The sequence below is a fragment of the Balaenoptera ricei genome, chromosome 1, assembly GCF_028023285.1.
Source record: "Balaenoptera ricei isolate mBalRic1 chromosome 1, mBalRic1.hap2, whole genome shotgun sequence".
In the NCBI taxonomy this organism is placed as follows: Eukaryota; Metazoa; Chordata; class Mammalia; order Artiodactyla; family Balaenopteridae; genus Balaenoptera; species Balaenoptera ricei.
Window position 1 is genome coordinate 48,002,398 of NC_082639.1, and position 18,849 is coordinate 48,021,246.

The window sequence follows — 18,849 nt, forward strand, 5'->3', positions numbered from 1 at the left end:
TCTACAAAAGGCAAAGCATCTAAGCAGATTGGTGAAGGAGAGAATAGAAAAGGGTAGAGAGAAGCCAGCACTAGGGCTGGGAGCTAGCCCTGATGCCCAACTGGGTTTATTTATATTTTTAAGAGACTAGACAAGGAAAAAATAAAAGGAAATGTGATAGTAAAGCAACATGGCTGTGAATTTTTAAACTTAGAGTTAGCTGGGGGGAAAATACCATTTTGGACACATTTTCATTCCATACAGGGTTACAATATTAATTGGCTTAGCAGACTTACAATCAGCAATCTCTTTTGTGGTGCACAGGTTAATGGAGTTGCTGGAGTGTCTCAGACAGGAAATTGTTGCCTCATAATTATGTGGTTCTTCAAATTCAGCACTGAGAAGTGTGGAGGAAAAAAGTTACTTAAAGCAAAACATTTTTTAAACATATTTTCAAACTTCGGGTATTTTTTTCCTCATTAGAGAAGTAATATAAGTAAGCCTGGTCCATATGGTGACCTAAACAGACATGGAAGGCATTCCACCCCCACTTTAAATACAGAGGAATTCTGGATGAAGTATAACGATGCAAAGAATTATAACAAGAACCCATAACTAACCTAGAAATCAATAAGGTAAAAATCCCCAGGTGCCAGACATAAAGAGGAAACTTACAATTAAAGATATCAGTGAGAATTGCAGCCAAGGTACTCCATGGGAAATTGGGATCAAAGAAAGATCTCACTGATTGAGTGGCTGGGGATTTAAGTTCAGTCTGAGCCACAGGCCTCATCTGAATGGGAAGCTGGAACTGAGCTAAAAGAATAAGGTCCAGGGTCACAAAATGCCATCCCATCTCTAAAACTAATTCTAAAAAATAACTGTGCACTCTCCCAGGGAGCAAACAGGGAAGTTTCCTATCTGACCAGGGCCACTGGAGCTCAAAGAGTCACCCACGAGAAGGCAGAAACTCTACAGCCCAGCACCGAGTAGGGGTTCTAGATGCATACGATCTGTGTATTTCTGAGACACAAAGCCAAAACTGCTACTTGAAATCCGCCCCCAACCTGCCTTGTAAAGGAAATCTGAAATCGTTCTGTAAACATGCTCCCACACCCATGGCACCTATGGTTTCCAAAGGAAACAATTCCCACTCAAAACAAGTGTATAATGAAAAACTGCAAATCACACAAGGAGATGAACCACCATAGGTAGTCAGAAGATGTAACAAATGGTAGAATTAAATATTAGAATGATATGAAAGTGACATTAAAATTACTATGTTTTAAGTGTTCAAAGAAATAACGTGAGGAATAAAAGCCATTAGGAAAAACAATAGAGTGTGAAAAAAATATAGATTTGGGGACAGGATAAGAGTTATGGAAATCATAAATATAGTTTTTTTAAATTGAGGTATAATTGATGTACAATATTACATAAGTTGCAGGTGTACAGCACAGTGATTCACAATTTTTAAAGGTTATATTCCATTTATAGTTATGATAAAATATTGGCTATATTCCCTGTGTTGTACTATATATCCTCATAGCTTATTTATTTTATACACAGTAGTTTGTATCTCTTAATCCCCTACCCCTATCTTGCCCCTTTCCTCTTCTCTCTCTCCACTGGTGACCACTATTTTGTTCTCTATATCTGTGAATTTACATCTTTTTTGTTATATTCACTAGTTTTATTTTTTAGATTCCACATTGAAGTGATTACATACAGTATTTGTCTTTCTCTGCCTGACTTATTTCACTTAGCATCATACCCTCCAAGTCCATCCATGTTATTGCAAATGGCAATATTTCATTAAATATAGTTTTTGAAATAAAAATGTAGAAGTTGAAAAGTAGACTAGACACAGCAGAAGAGAGAACTGGTGAATTAGTTAGACCTGAGGAAGTCACCTAGCATGTAGCACAGAGAGATTAAGAGATGGAAAGTATTAAAAGAGAGCTCACAGTAGGGAGGATAGAATGAGAAAGTCCGATCTATATATACGAGGGATTCTAAAAGGAAAAAAGAAAGAAGTTGATGAAAAGGAGCCAATATTCAAATGATAATAGCTAAGACTTTAATATTGAAAAGGGAAATAAATCTATCTATTGAAGCAGCTTTAATAATAAATCCACAGGTATACAGTTTTTAATAAATCAGAATAAGTGAAAGAAAAAAATGTAAAAGTTGTGTGAGAGAAAAGACAGATTATCTACAAAGGAATAGCAGTCAGACTGGCAATGGTATTCTCATTAGCAACAACAGATGCTGGGGATTGTGGATATCTTAAGGCAATGAGCTAAGATAGCTGTCAATGTAAAATCCTCTCCAGATATACTATCATTCAAGGGCAAGAGAGAAACAGAGATGTTTTCAGAGTACAGATACGTGTACTTACTGCTCCCAGATCCTTGCTGAAAACATCAAATGAAACTGAACTAGTAATGAAATATCATATAAGAAACAACAGTGATCAAAGAAATTAATAAAGCTATTGGTAAATCTAAATAAATACTGACTGTAAAAAATAACTAATTTGTAGAAGTTTAAGAATAAGATAGACTTAAAATACTAAATAATAATATGGAAGGTTGTGAAAGAGGGCTATGGGAGTTATTCTCAGGTATCATTTAGGAGCAGGATAGAGATTTTGATTATCATTAGACTTGGTTAATTGTGGATGCCTTTAATTGCAATCACTAAAAAGAATAGAAATAGAATATTTAACTTCTCAACTGGTAGAAGGAAAATATTCAATGAGAAAGCTTAAATATTAAACAAGAAGGCAGAAAAGGAAAAAAATGCATGTAAGGGAATTGCATAGTAAATTTAAAATATAAAATATAATGGGAAAAAGTCCAAATCGATCAAGAATCACAATAAATGTACATAGATTAGTCTACTCCAATAAAAATGGAGAGATCTGACAGGACGTTGTAAAAATCTCGCTAATGCAGCTCAAAACCACCAGACAAACCAAAGCTCCCATATCAATGTATGGAGAAAGAGATACAAAACAAACTATTCAAAAGAAAGCTTAGGTAGGTATATTAATATTAGACCATACTTTAGCATGACTGATCAAGAAAATGAGAGAAGTTACACACACGTGCATGCATACACACACATATACGCAAATCACAGATACGAAAGGGGACAAAACTAAAGTTAGTTTTAGATTTTCAGAAATCTAAGAAAATGTTAAGATCAGCTCTCTGCCAATAAATTTGAAAATTTAGGGAAATTCGGCAAATTAATAGGGAAATATAAAATTACCACAGTGACTGAAGAAGAACTAGAAAGACTGATAGGCCAATAAACCATCAAAGGGCTTGAATCAATAGTACACACACCCGCCTCCACACTAAGGTCACCTCTCTCCTTTTCGTCTGCTAAGTAGTTTTATGATCAAGTTTTAGCAAAGTTTCAGGGGATAGAAAAACAGAAAAGCTACCCTACTCATTTTCAGAGGATAGTGTAATTTTGATAAGAAAACCACAAAATGACCAAACAATAAAATAAAAATAAAGCCCAATTTCACTTAAGAAATTTTAGCCCAAACTCACTAAATACTAAATAAATGAGTCAGTATTAAAATTAACTCAAGAATAACCAAAATTTATTCCAAGACTTCAATGATGGCTCAACATCAGAAAATATATCTGATGCAAATTATTGTAATTAATCACATTGAAACAGTAAGAGAGGAAAAAAACCCAAATTATTTTAATAGATGCAGAAAAGCATTTCACATAGATAACTCTCTTAACTAGATTAAATACTAACAAATATCACACTTAATGGCGAAGTGTAATAAACTTCAGCCGATATCTAAACTCTGTTGGGAACTCCTGAAATAGGAAAAAAAAAACAAATCCATAGAAAATTGGACAAAAGGATATGATAGACATCACAGAAGAGAAAAACGGAATAGTTTATAGAAGTAAATATGCAACCTTATAGTCAACAGGGAAATGGAGTGAAGACAATGAGAATTTGGTTCATAGCCAACAACTCAGCAAGAATCCCCAAATTGGAAAATAACATCACATTTGGCAAGAACATGGAGAAACAGAAACTCTTTACACTGGTTTGAGAGTACGAATTGACACAGCCATTTTGGGAGACAATTTTTCAATATCTAGTAAAACTGAAGTTCCTTATTTACTATTGTTTAGCAATTCTACTTTAAGTAAATAACCTAGTGAAACTTGCTTATATTCACCTGGAAATACATGAGGATTACCATTGCAGTATCATTTGAAAAGGTGAAAATATAAAACAATCTAAATGTCCCTCAGTAAGAAAATACACAAATTGTGATACATTCATATGATGAAACATATACAATATGCAATTATAATGAATAAACTAGACATACATTCATCATCATAGATAGAATATGAAAACAGCTTTGAAAAAATTCAAGTTTCGGAAGGATAAAGTGAGATGCTATTTATACAAAACTATAAAATACTGTATCTTTAACAGATATCTGAGTTTGTAGCTGAATAATAAGAAATACCCTAAATGGATTCACTCCAACATTCACAGTTGGAGTTGCCTCTGGGAAGAAAGAATGAGAAATGGGACTAGGGAATGAAACAAAGGGGACTTCAACTGTATCCACAGCAAATGAAAAATCACTTCTTCACCCCAACTGTGGATAGGAGAGAGAGAAAAAAAATCACCCATAATTCTCCCACCTTCACACTAGTGAGCTCTTTGCATTTTGGTATTCTTCCTGATTTTCCCCATATTCTTATAGTTGTTATAGACAATGAAAAGGTTGGAGTTCTCTCTTTACTTTTTTCCCCTCTTTTTATTTTATAAGCATATTCCACCAATTGTTTTCCCATCTATGTTTGACCACTTTGAATATTTCAGGGTTTTTTTTCACAATCTCTGTAATATTTTAAAAGATGTATATGAGTAGTTCATTTTGCTGAAGAGGAAAAATATGAACTCTGATGCACCAGTAATTTCTCCCCTCATCATTTTGTTCCCCTCCCCCTCCATGAAATAATCCAGAGAAACGTTCTTAAATTATAGACTATGCCATATATCTTATGCTCCAATGGCCTAACAATCTCAATGTGTCTATGGTAAATTAACTTTATTAATAAGAAACAATTTGCAGAAATATTGAAAGAAGATGTGTAATCAATTTCTTGGACTATTTTTGTCAGAAATGAATAAATATCTGACTTCAGATGATCTGAAAGAATTTCAAGAGAATGTAAAAAAAAAAGTCATCTTTCAGATCAATTGTCTTTGTAGAGAGGCAGTCCCAGGATTAATGTTGAAAGGGAAAAAAGATATTGTACATGTATTTAAACTTCCCTTTTGGTTACCTGAGGATGTCTTTTATCTTTTTCCTGGTCCATTAAAACCAGATCTGAGATCTACCTTGATTTAATACAACATGGGTCAATATAATGAACTGGGATTGCTGGGAAGAAATAACTCTACAATTTAAATACATCTATGCTTCAATTTCATTGTTTCCACATTTATTAAAACATTCATGTCTCCAGGACTTCAGACGTTATTGGGAGGCAACACAGAATTACAGACAAACTTGGAGCTTGGGGTCAGACATTTGAATTTGAGTCCTATCTCTTCCATTTTCTAGTTTTAAAGTATTGAATAAATACCTTAAATCCCCAGTTTCCTACTCTATAAAACAGTAATAATAAAATCTACTTTAAAGGTATATTATAGATATTGAATGAAATATTTGCCCTCTGCATATAGGCACCCCACCAAAATTGGGCTAGTAATTTTATTATATTATAAAAATTACAGTATTTTCAAAAAGAAGTGTTGAGGTTTGCATTCTGGAAAGTTCCTTTTATTACTGGCATAGCATCAGTTTCTATCTTTTCTGACTTTCTTATAGAAAACCTCTAGTAATTTAAATATTACATAATAAAACACGAATGTTTCTTAATGATATCTTCAACAATATCTATGTTCCTAGAGAAACAAGAGCTCCATAAATGCAATGGAAATGTTAAAGATGATTTACAAAAGCAGGTATTTTCTAATTGTGTTTGGACGCTTGGACACCTATCTTCAAAACAGATTTTTGAACAACTAGGGGTCTCTCTGGCTAAAACACAGACTTGTGACCTCCCCTTGTGGTTGCTTCCACTTGCCATGTCCACCCCTGGGCTACCGCCTTCCTTTGGAGAAAATAATTCGTCAACCGCTGTATCAGACTGTACATGCTAGGGAAGCAGCTCACGCAGCTCATTCAAACATCTGTTCATTTGGTCAAACAGAGAAATTGTTCATGACAGGATTAGGTGCTATTTGTTGAGGGTTTACCACGTGTTGGGCACTGTACCTAGATTCATCCCATCCACCTCTCACTGGTCGTGTGGTCTCGAACAGCTCCTCAGAGCCTTCATTTCTTCATAGGGTCACTGGCGATTTGATGGGGGAATAACTGAGTTAACATGTGGGAAATGCCTGACGGGTACGTTTCCTTTCTCATCTTCTCCTGTGCCACACTGCATGAGGGTGAGTCGAAAAGTTTCACTGTGAGACAGTTCTGGAAAATCTAAAGAGCTTGCATTAAAGTAGAACGATTGAGACTTGAACAGCAAAACCAGTGAGGCTTTTGCATCTGTTTTATTAGGGGTGTGGACCTAAGTTGAAAAATCCAGCTTCTTCCACTTATGTCAATGGCCCACATGTTCTGGAAACAGGAAGAACACTTGTAGCTTAGCCAGCAGCTGCTCTCTGTGACATTCCACAGGTTCCTAGTGACAAGGAAGGATGAGACCATCCGATTTCTCAATTACTCAAAGTCCCAAACTGGAAAAGTTCCTGATTCCAACAAATACTTCTTGTAAGACTACTCTCCCCATAGGCTTTTCACTTAAGAAATTCTTGAATGAAAGAATTAACTCTTGGATCAAATAACTGATAATTAGACTTTAAAAAAATGGCATCCATTCTATCTAAAATTGATCTCAAAATGCATTCATGCCAGGTTCACAAAAATGCATGAGAAATTTTAAAGGATTTTTTTTTCTCATAAGCTATTCCAACCTCTGTCTTCTACATATAAGATAGTGGTTAAAGATGAAGCAGTTGAGCAGAATGCTTATAAGGAGACACAGGCTATGGAAAGAGAGGTGTGGGGCTGAATCTCAGCTTTACCTGGCTGTGATCCTGGATGGGTAATTGGACTCAAGTCACTTCTTCCTTTAATCCTCTTTTTTATGAGGATGAGGTGATGTACATTATGCTGTGCTTAGTGCAGTGCTTGGCACAAAGAGTTCACTACTTCCACTTCCACTCCTATGTTTACTACTACTTCCACCTCTACACACATCGACCACTCGGACTTCAACTTCTACCACCTCTACCACCAGTTCTCCCACTTCTACCATTTTTACAGAACACACACACACCTCTACATACACATCTTTGCATATCATGCCTATATTTTATGAATCATATATATGTTTATGCATATACACATGTATACACGTGTTTGTATGCAGGCCTAATTCTACTATTGCATGTTTCATAACCTTACGGATTCTACTATGACGTCTACAACCAACAGCAACAACAAACAACATATACAAGGCCTCCAATGTCATTCAGCCCTGGGCAGTAGGTATTTCTTTGTTTCTAATTCATGAATGGATAGCCCAATTCTTTCTATAAAGGGCCATAAAAGTATGACAACTGGGATGGTTAATTTTATGTGGCCACAGAGTGTCCTGATAAATATTATTTCTGATGTGTCTGGAGGGTGTTTCTGGAGGAAGTCAGCATTTGCATCAGTGGGCTCAGCAGAGCAGGTTGCCCTCCCTAATGTGAGTAGGCATCATGCAGTCCACTGAGGGTCTGAATAGAACAAAAGCAGAAGGAAAGAATTCGCTCAATTTTTCCTGCCTCACTTATTGAGCTGGGACATGTCAACTCATCTTCTCCTGCCTTGGACTAGGATTTATACCATTGGCTCCCCTGGTTCTCAGGATGTTGGACTTGGAATTACACCACTGGCTTTCCTGCTTACAGATGGCAGATCATGGGACTTCTTAGCCTCAATAATTGTGTAAGCCATTTCCTCATCCTTTTTTTTTTTTTAAATTTATTTATTTATTTATTTAATTTTGGCTGTGTTGGGTCTTCATTGCTGCGCACGGGCTTTCTCTAGTTGTGGCGAGTGGGGGCTACTCTTCGCTGCAGTGCACGGGCTTCTCACTGTGGTGGCTTCTCTTGTTGCGGAGCACAGGCTGTAGGCATGCGGGCGTCAGTAGTTGTGGCGCACGGGCTTAGTTGCTGCACAGCATGTGGGAACTTCCCAGACCAGGGCTCGAACCCGTGTCCCCTGCATTGGCAGGCGGATTCTTAACCACTGCGCCACCAGGGAAGTCCCTAATTCCTCATACTTAATGATTAAATAAATATTATATATGTAATATATACAAACTAATATGCAATATATAAAAATATAAAATATATGTGCTACTGGTTCTGTTTCTCTGGAGAACCCTGACTAATACAATGACCAAGTAAATGTTATTAAAGTGATCCCAGTTTCGGGAGTATTAGTAACTCTGAAGCTACTTTGTCAAACCATTGATCTCATTCAAAAGGAGGGCGTGTCAACAATAATGATAGCTAATAATTATTACACACTTACTAGTGCCAGGCACTGTTTCAAGTATATGCATCAATTTATTTGATTCTCATTTGAACCTATGACGATACTGTCATTCTTTCCATGTTCAGATGAGAAAACTGAGGCACAATCCATGGTCACAGAGTAGTAAGAGGCAGAGCAGAGATTAGAAGCCAGATATTTGAGTCCAGAATCTGGGGTCCTAACCACTCTGCTGGAGACCGCCTCGGAAAAAGGGAAGTGCCAGCTGAAGTCAAACAGAGCGTGAGCAGCTCCACAGCAGTGGAAGTCATCACAGGAGGAGGTCGTTGGCACACACAGCAGAGAGGCCCCCAGAGGACAAAACAAACTATGAAGCAAAGCCATGATGAGACACAATCACATGTGCTGAAGATGGGAAAGTACAGAAGATCTGAGATTTCTCATTCATTAACTCACACGCCCTCATTCCCTCTTTGACCAAACTCTATTCATGCTAATGTTATGTCTCCTTGAATCCTCTCAGTAGCACTATGAGGCATTTTACACATGTGGAAACTAAGGCTTGGAGATATTCAGTAACTTGCCCAAGATAGCACCATTGTGGGTCCAGAAACCAGGCCTTCTAATTCCTAGTCCATGCTCTTTTCCTCCAAACTACTAGTCACTCTAGAACCAAGGAGAAACTAAAATGAAAATGATGAAGCCCAGGTTGATGGTGAAAGTCAAGGAGCTAACAAGTGGGTTTTGGATGATATTTTTCAAAACATCATTAGGCTGATCCAGTAGTTTCACAGATCAATTCCTCTATACAATAGTCACTTACATTGGGAACATGTGACAGGGAAGTTACTATACTTCTCTATGCCTGACATTATCATCTATAAGAGAACAGTATTACTTAACCTGTATTTTGAGGTTAAGGCAGAATCTATGAAATCACTGTTGAACTTAGGAATGACTCTTTAAAACACCCTGACTTCTACTAATGCAACCATGAAAGCAATTTCTCAATAATCCAGCGGCAACTTCCACAGCATGGACAAAAGGTGACCTCAAGCCCTCATTTTCATTATTAAGGTCAAGCTTTAAAATATCTGAATTTCAAATTTCAGGGTGTCTGCTTTGAAGTGCGCCATCATGTCTGAGAGCATTTGTTTTAAGAAGTAGAAGGCAAGGTCACCCTCTGAGCTGCTGGCAGACTTTCCTAGGAGACCGGCCTCCTGACTCCCAGCTGCTTCCTGTAGCCCTAGACCTCGTTACAGACAAACCCTGCTACTCCAAACACACGACAAATTGCTTCCCTTTATCAAGTGTTTACAACATTGCCGGGTACTTTGTGGAATTATAGATATTTATCTCAATCCTCACAGCAACCCTAAAAGGTAGGATTTATTGATTTCTCCATTTTCCCATGTGAAGAAATAGGAGGCCCAGAGATATTAAATAACTCTTCTAAGATCACACAGAAAGTGTGGCGCTCAAAATATAAACCCAAGGCTATCTGACCTGACCCCAAAGTCTATGCTCTTAACCCCTTATAACACACTCCCTGGGTCTTCTTGTTTTCAAGTATTGCTATGTCATTCGATTTAAACAAATTTCATTGTAGCTGGTAAGAAAGAAGTATTTGATTCTCCCTCTGCTTGCAAAGAATTTATAATTTAGATAGGGAGGTGAACTACACCCAAAACAGACTGAATATAATAGAGTCGTAAGCTAAGAACCATCTAAGTCCATGCTATTATTCAGCCAGCATTTGTTGAACTGTTATTACATGCTACACTGCCCTGTATACACGCTACCACTATACATTCCAATTATGTCAAATTACCTGTGATTTCTGGACACACCAGGAGTTTTCCTGCCTCTGTGCTTTTGTATGTGTGGTTCCCCTGCTTGTAATGTCCTAACCTCCAGTGTCCTTTTCACAAACTCCCACTTATTCTTTAAAGCACTAAGTGTTATTTTCTCTGGTCCTTCTACAGTCTATTCTCCACACAGCAGCCAGGATGATCTTTTAGAAAGATAACTTACATAGACACATGAATGGATAAAGAAGATGTGGCACATATATACAATGGAATATTACACAGCCATAAAAAGGAACGAAATTGAGTTACTTGTAGTGAGGTGGATGGACCTAGAGTCTGTCATACAGAGTGAAGTAAGTCAGAAAGAGAAAAACAAATACCGTATGCTAACACATATATATGGAATCTAAAAAAAATAAAAGGTTCTGATGAACCTAGGGGCAGGACAGGAATAAAGATGGAGATGTAGAGAATAGACTTGAGGACATGGGGAGGGGGAAGGGTAAGCTGGGACGAAGTGAGAGAGTGGCATGGACATATATACACTACCAAATGTAAAATAGATAGCTAGTGGGAAGCAGCCACATAGCACAGGGAGATCAGTTTGGGGCTTTGTGACCACCTAGAGGGGTGAGATAGGGAGGATGGGAGGGAGGTGCAAGAGGGAGGGGATATGGGGATATATGTATACGTATAGCTGATTCACTTTGTTATACAACAGAAACTAACACACCATTGTAAAGCAATTATACTCCAATAAAGATGTTAAAAAAAAAACTTTTTTTAAGAGATAACTTAGACCTTGTCACAATCCTGCTTACGATTCTTAATTAAAAACAACAACAAAACCATCAAACGCTTCACCTTTACTATCTCATTCTTAGCAACCTCTCCAAACCCCTGTCCTGCCACCCTCTCCCTCCCTCATTACACTCTAACCACACTGGCCTCCTTTCTGTTTTGCAAGGATACTATCCTCTCTCCTACCTCAAGGACTTTGCAAATGCTGTTCCTGCTTCCCGGAATGCTCCTGTATGGCCAGCTACCTCTCAACCATGAGGTCTCACCTTAGATGTGTGGACGAATAAAGTCACCTGCCATATCAGTAAAAAAAGGATGTTGCGGCCATCAGGCCACTGCACCCCGCCCCCCTCCCCACTTCCTGACTGTGCACCCTGAGGGGATTAAAGATGGAGAAAACAGGATTTTGGCCTTAGGTAAGTTAAGGTGCATATTAAAGGAATGATTTCAATGAATCCAGGCTCTCTCACCTTCCCATACAGAAAAGCGCTAAATTCATTCACTTGAGATTTTTCTTTTTCCTTTAATTAGCAGAAATCTTTTGATGTTCAACTACCTGATGTTTGCAAAGCTCCTCTATACCCTGGCTCTTCCCTTACCTCTTGGGAACAGTCTCTCAGAGCTATCTGAGAGGCTGTCACCCCGGTTTCAGTCCTCAACAAGTCCGCCAAATAAAACACAATTCTCAACTTCTAGGTTGTGCTTTTTTTTTTCAGTCGACAGACATCACCTTCAAGAAAGTCCTTCTCCTACTACCTTTTCCCGAGAGCCCTCTTCCCCACCTGTTTCTATCTACCATAATTCTTTGCTTTATACCATTCTTAATAGTTGTCATAAATCTTTAAATTATTTCATTACTTTTATTAGTTTAATTCTGTCTCTTTTACTCTGGGGTCTTATACTGCATCACTCACCGCTGGGTCCCCAGTGACTAACACTACAGGCTCCCAGTGATCTGGGTCCTCCTCTGATGCTCACAGAAATACCGAAAACTCCGACTAGATGGACAGGTGGATGATGTCATATCATTAATTTTTCACTGAGCTCCTCCGCTGTGCCAGGCACTGTTCTAGAATATAAAGGCAAATGAGAGACAAGGTCCTTGAACTCAAGACTCTCATGGTCTCAAATAACACAGAAAATAAATAACTAGAATAAACATTATCATTGGAAGCATTAATAAATACTAACAGAAGAATAAAGCAGCCTTATATATGGAATAGATAGTATCTTGGGAGAGAAAACATGAGCTATAGTCAGGGAGGCTGACATTTCAGCATTTATCATTACCTTACATTATACCATCATTTGCTTATTTATTTTTCTTCCCAGCTAAAATGTATGCGTCATGAGGGCAGAGAGATTTTGTTTTCTGTTGGATTACCAGCATCTAACTGATGTCTGGCACATACTTGGGGTGAAAAAAAGATTCACTGAATGAATGAATGAATGAATGAACAAATGAACAAATCCTGCATGATGAGATGGAGTCATCAGGTGAAGATCTGGGAAAAGACCACTCTATACAAAGGAAAAAGCAAGTATTTCTGCCTGGTAAGAACATGCTTGTTGTATCTGCAGAGAAGCCAAAAGACCAGTGGGCTGAAGACAGTGAACAAGGGAAAGAGGGGGTTAGGAGAGGAGCAAAGAGCAGCCAGAATGACAGGACCTTCTTGGTCCTTGTAAAGAGTCTGGGATTTTTAAATTTTATTCTAAATGTAAAATGGAGGTGAAGTCCTCAATGATTAGTTTGATTAAATAAATATCAATATTTAATTCAGAGTGTAATGGGTCCACAGAAGAGGGGGAAGAGAGGAGACTGCCTTGAGGGCTAAAATAATAAGGACAAGCTTGTTGGCAGAGTGTCACTTGCTGGATGCTAGACTAAAAAGGAGAAGAGAAAAGAGAGGATTTCATGTGAATCCACATCTTCATAAGGCAGGAACCCTTACATGATACACAAGGGCAAATGAAGAGGTCAGATCATCCTCATTATTCGGCTTTGTTTAAATTAGAAGGATATGATATCGCATGTACAATCAATGCAAAATATACAGATAGAGTCTTGGAATGTTTAGTTATATCAAAGTCCATAGAGGGAAATTCATTCTATCTGTCCATCCTTCTCCCCATCAGTCTGTTTATCTGTCATTCCATTGATCCATCACCTACTTAGTTAGTACATAATTATTACTTGCATGTCTACTTCCTGGGGAAACAAAGGTGAAAAAGACAGATGGTCCATTCCCTCACTGAGTTTACAGTCTAACAGAAATGTCCCCAAATCCCTCATGTTGAAAAACTTTTGACACAGGACACTGTGGTTGAAAATATTTATAAACACACAGTTCTGAGTTCACAACCTGGATAAGCTCTGTATTATCTTATACTTTAGGTCAAGTCATGAAATGTCTCTGAGCCCGTGGTTTCTCCTCTACAAAATGGGAATATTAGTTTTGCCCTCTTAAAATGGTTAGGGGGTTCAAATGAGTCTAATAGATATGAAGGGCTGAGCAATGCCCAGGATGTGCCCAGTAACCAAAGATTAGTTTTCACTCAACTTTTCTGAATATACCTATGTACAAAAAAAGGCTCCAAGTCTACAACTTGTGATTGTCTGATTTCTTCCTAAATCATGACCTTTTCCTTATCAACTGAATGCTACCAAAGAGAGAAGGCACCGCTTAACTCTAAACACTTTCCACTGTAGCCAGCCTCCCTCACACAGATCTTTCTGCAAAGAGAAAATGAAATCCTAAGGCCACAATTCTCTTTCTTTTATATATAATTTTATTTCTATTTTATTCACAAACTCATTTTTAATTAGAAAGAACTGGACAATAGGCAATGAGGACAGCATAAGGGGTGAATCCACAGCTATGCCACACATGAGATGCTGTAAATATTTGTCAATTACCAAACAAAAAACAAGGAGGCCAGGAGTCTCTTAAACCTTGCCCTCTTTTGTCACAGGTAAGAGTCCCATGCGAATCCACAGTAAGGCGCCTGGGAGGCTGTGCTCTGGAGTTGGGCTGACCAGGTCAGACCCCGGCACTGCTGATGCAGTTACATCTTCCTGGATTACTTAACCTGACTCTATGGTTAGAGAGTCCACTAACCACTTACTTCATGGGGTTTTAAAATGAAAGTGGGGACATAAACATAAGGCACAAGGCTTTGTCTATAAAAAGTGCTCCATAAGTAGAATCTTTAGGTGATTTTTTTTTAAAAGGAGGAAAACTTAAAAACATGAAAGAAGAGAAAGAGCCTAAATAAATCTACTGTTCCCACCACCCTTGCCCTTGTGAAAGGCAGACGGAACAGAGGCCTTGGTATGTCCCTAAAGTCCAATTAAAAAGGGATAATAAGAAGTTATTGAAGTGGCTTGAGCTGAAGCCACCTGAATGTTCTGGATCTAAAAATTAATAAAGGCACAGTCTTAAAAAACAAAAAAAAGTCCTTCTCTTTATTTTTGCCCCAAAGTGACTCAGTTTAACACACTGGGATCTTGGGGCCAACTTTCACGTTCCAGATATCATTATGAGAAGCCTACTTTGTTGTTGGTCATTGGGAGCAGATCTATACTAGTATTAACTACCTAAAATGCAGCCATTCATGAAACAGCACTGTAGTTGCAAACAATTTAAAAACTAGCCTTTAGAAGTTCTAGCGTTACATGCATACGGCACAACGACATGCTTGTTTTGTTAAATAGAAACCAATCCCCAATGGCTTTTAGGAAAGTTCCATCTTATGCTGAGCACTGATGATGTGCCAGGTGCATTGTTAAATATCAACAGTGATGGAAACAGCAAATCACCTACAAGTTCTAGATTCCTCTCTTTCCCTCCCATCTCACTCCCCACAGCTGATCCAGCAACTGCTGGCTTTCCTTTAAAACATAACTTGAATCCATTCATTTCTTTATCTCCATTTCTACCCCCTTGTCCACGTCAAGTTATTTAACCTCTCTGTGACTCAGTTTTCTCATCTATAAAATATATAATAGCTTCATCTACTCCTTAAAGATTGTCACAAATGGAATCATTTATATACTTAGAACAGACACCATATCAGTGTTGATTGCTATTTTTAATGTTATTGTCATTGTTTCATTGTCACAATGGCTTCCTAGGCTGTCTGCCTATTTCCACCTGCTTCTCCACTAAATTTAGTATTTATACAGCATCCAGATAGATCTTTACAAAATACATGTCAGCTCATGTCACTGCCTGGCTTAAAAACTCTCCTCTGGCTTCCCAATGCATTTAGAGCAGAATCCAAACTCATTCCACGGCTCCTAAGAATCACCACCTCCATTCCCCTAGAGCACTGTGCTTTAGCTGTGCTCCCCGCCTTTCCGGTTCTTGAAATGTGTAGAGGGTGGTTCTTGAGAATTCGCCCCAGCTGTTCCATCTCCTGGAACATCTTCTAGACCTTCCATAACTGGGTCCTCATCATTCAGGTCTCAGCCCAAATGTCACCACCTCAGGGAGGCCTTTCTTGATCATCCTACACCTCCTTTATTTCACTCCCAACCCCCTGTTATTATCCTAATATGCTTTAAATTTTTTTCTTTATAGAAGCAGACTCACAGAGATAGAAAACAAACTAGTGCTTACCATTTGGGGGGGCAATATATGGGTGGGGAAGTGGGAGGTACAAACTGTCGGGTGTAAGATAAGTTACAAGAATGTATTGTACAAAAAAAGGGAATATAGTCAATATTTTGTAATAACTGTAAGTGGAGTGTAACCTTTAAAACTTGTATAAAAAATTGTTTTCTTTATAGCACTTACCACAATTCAAATAAGGACTACAGCTTCATCTTATTTGGCCACCATGTCATTTCTCTGTTATCATCATTATTTTACTTGAATGCTTTAGGAAAGGCATTTATTCCCCAGGTTCTATTCTCCTCGGTTGTCTAACACAGGTCCTAGACATAGTCACATAATCTGCTCAGCCCTAGCAGATGCTTGTGTTTCCCACTCTGCATGGGGAAGAAATAGCAAAAACCAAACACAAAAGTATGTCCCAAAGTATTAGGTTGAAGGAGTCCATCCAGAAGATTGAAAATAGGCTTATATTATCTTTTAAAGACGATCATCAAAATGAAAATACAAAATTAAAAGTCCGGAAGAGAATATGGTGGAATCCTGAGATCCACGCACAGACCCTCGCGCGAGAAACAGTGTACTGTCTGAATCTTTTCTACTCCTGAAATAAATAGCCTCTCCCTGCCTTAGTGTCTAAGTCAGAGATTCCCTGACTCAGGACTACCCTCTGACTCTTCTTAATAGGAGAAAACCCATATTGATAGCTAATGAATAAAATATTAGCCAACTCTGCTAAGTACTGACATAGACCCAGGGCTGATTGCTGCCCTGGGACTACCCTGCTTTGTTCACAAACACAAATAGGAGCTGCTTATTCAAGAGGCATGCCAACCAGCTTGGTTTGCACGAAAGAGTGATGACAAAGGATAAACTCCAAAGAGTCATTTCATTAATGCAATATTAATATTCCAGAGATAAGAAGAAATGGAGAGGCCAAGGGTTGAAGAAACGAAGACTCATTGATCATCTTCTGGTACTCCATGCTTTATATAATTTATCTCATTTAGTCTTTGTGACAATCAATGAAGTAAGTATTACTATGTTCACTTTACAGACACGCATATCAAAACTCTGAGCAGTTGAATGACTTGTGTAAAATAGAGGAGTGGTTGAACCCATGCTAATCTGACTCCAGACCTGTACTTGCTCCATTACACAATGCTGCTTATATTTAATACACAATATAGAGAGGCTCAGAAGTAAAAATGGCTATTCTAAATGCACTGAGTTCCTAACAAGAGGATTACAAAATATATCCACAGAAATACAGTGAAAACACAAAGACTCCCATTTTATGAATAATGGTTGAAAACAATGACAGTTTGAGATTAGAGAAGAAAGTAGTCCTTAGATGTTTTAAAAACTGTCATGTAAAGAAGGAGTAAAGACAACATCCCTTGTACCAATGAATAGATCTTGGAGGGATGGTTGGGAATCTAGAGTAAGGAAGTCATCTCTTTTTCCAGCCCAACTTGAAGGACTTTTGAATAAACAAACGAACAAATGTGTGTGTGGGTACATGTAAGATATTTTATACACTGCTGTATTCTCAATGTATATAAGAGGGTTTGGCATATAGTAGATGCTCAATAAATATATGTTCAGTGGATAAAATCTGGCCCAACAAAGAAAAACACTGGACTCCCCAGGCAATGAGCTCCCCATCAAAGGATTTTTGAAGAGACTAAGGTTCTGAGCATGAATTCTTGCCTTTGGTGGGAGGTTGTATAACAGCCAAGCAAACTTTATTGAGCACTCTCTAGATGCTAGGTAATGTGCTAAACACTTTACAATCATTACTTCATTTAACCAACACCACAATTGCATGAGTTAGGAACTATCAATATCCCATTTTACATAAGTAGAAACTGAGGTTTGCAGAGGTTAAGGTATTTGTCCAGCACTACATAGGTGTTAAATGGTAAGGCTTAGATGAAAAGCCCAGATTTTTGTTAACATTATGCTGTAATGGCCGGGCTGCATTAGATAATTGCCAGGTCTCCTTCCAGTAATAAGATCCGACATATTCTATTTCTAATCTAATATCTTTATTGAAAATTAATACCATGAACGTGGAAGATGTTCTTCCCAAACAAGCACCAGTTTCCACGGAAGTTGTATCTAAGGCTGCTTAGCATCATGGCATTTACTTGTTCAAACTAATTTCTTATCATTGACAAGATAAAATTCAAAACCCTTAGCATGGCACTTAATGTATTTCAGGATCTAATGTCATCTCTTACTTTTCCACATCAGCATACTTCTTTTGTCTCTTTATATCCTCTTTTTTATTACTACCACCTTGCTTTCAATCATGTTCTAGCTCTATACTGAACATCCATTGCTCTGTCCTTTAGTCCATCCATCTGTCCATCCATCCATCCATCTACCAACTACCAGTCAAGAATGTGGTTATTTCTGGGGACAAAACCCTGCCCTCACCTATCTTACAGTCACACAAAAGGGAACAAATAAGTAAGCCTACCTAATCCTGGCCTATCATACAGGATACATCTCAAGGTTTTTTTCCTTCTACGAAGCCACGCCTAAGTATTCTGGTGCCTCTTCATCTCTTGCCTTTCACTCTTACAGCAGTATGGCTCATATCATAACCGAAGTATAGTGAGTCTCATTTTAGATGAGGTTAGGTTCTAAAGTCAGTGTGAAAGGACAGAATAGTGAAACTGTCCTTGTAAATCCCTTAGGAAGAAGGTGTCACATTAGAGGCTGACTACAGTTTCCCAATACTTGCCTATCACAGCAAGTTTGTCCCCCATGTTGAAATGGATGATTAAAGTGCCAGAGAAGGAGTCAGCTTAGTTTAGAGCCAAGCTGTAGGGAAAATGCGTATCTAGCTGAACACTAGATTATGAGTGTGCTGAATCACACTCATAATCATACTGAGATGTTCACAGTATTTGAGGCAAGAGGGAATTAAGACTGACTCAGAGCACAGCAGAATTACATTGTCCCCTCAAACTGTGGTACTGAGGCCCATGTT

General features: G+C 38.1%; 1 protein-coding gene across 5 annotated transcripts in view; it reads right to left on the reverse strand.

The window, feature by feature from the left end:
• The window catches only part of FYB2 (FYN binding protein 2), a 134,361-nt gene that overhangs the window by 58,863 nt on the left and 56,649 nt on the right, over positions 1-18,849 (reverse strand). For all 5 annotated transcript variants that reach the window (XM_059923633.1, XM_059923625.1, XM_059923642.1 and 2 more), the window contains exon 5: positions 276-376. In XM_059923633.1, the coding sequence (XP_059779616.1) occupies positions 276-376 (101 nt within the window). The remainder of the gene's footprint in view (positions 1-275; positions 377-18,849) is intronic.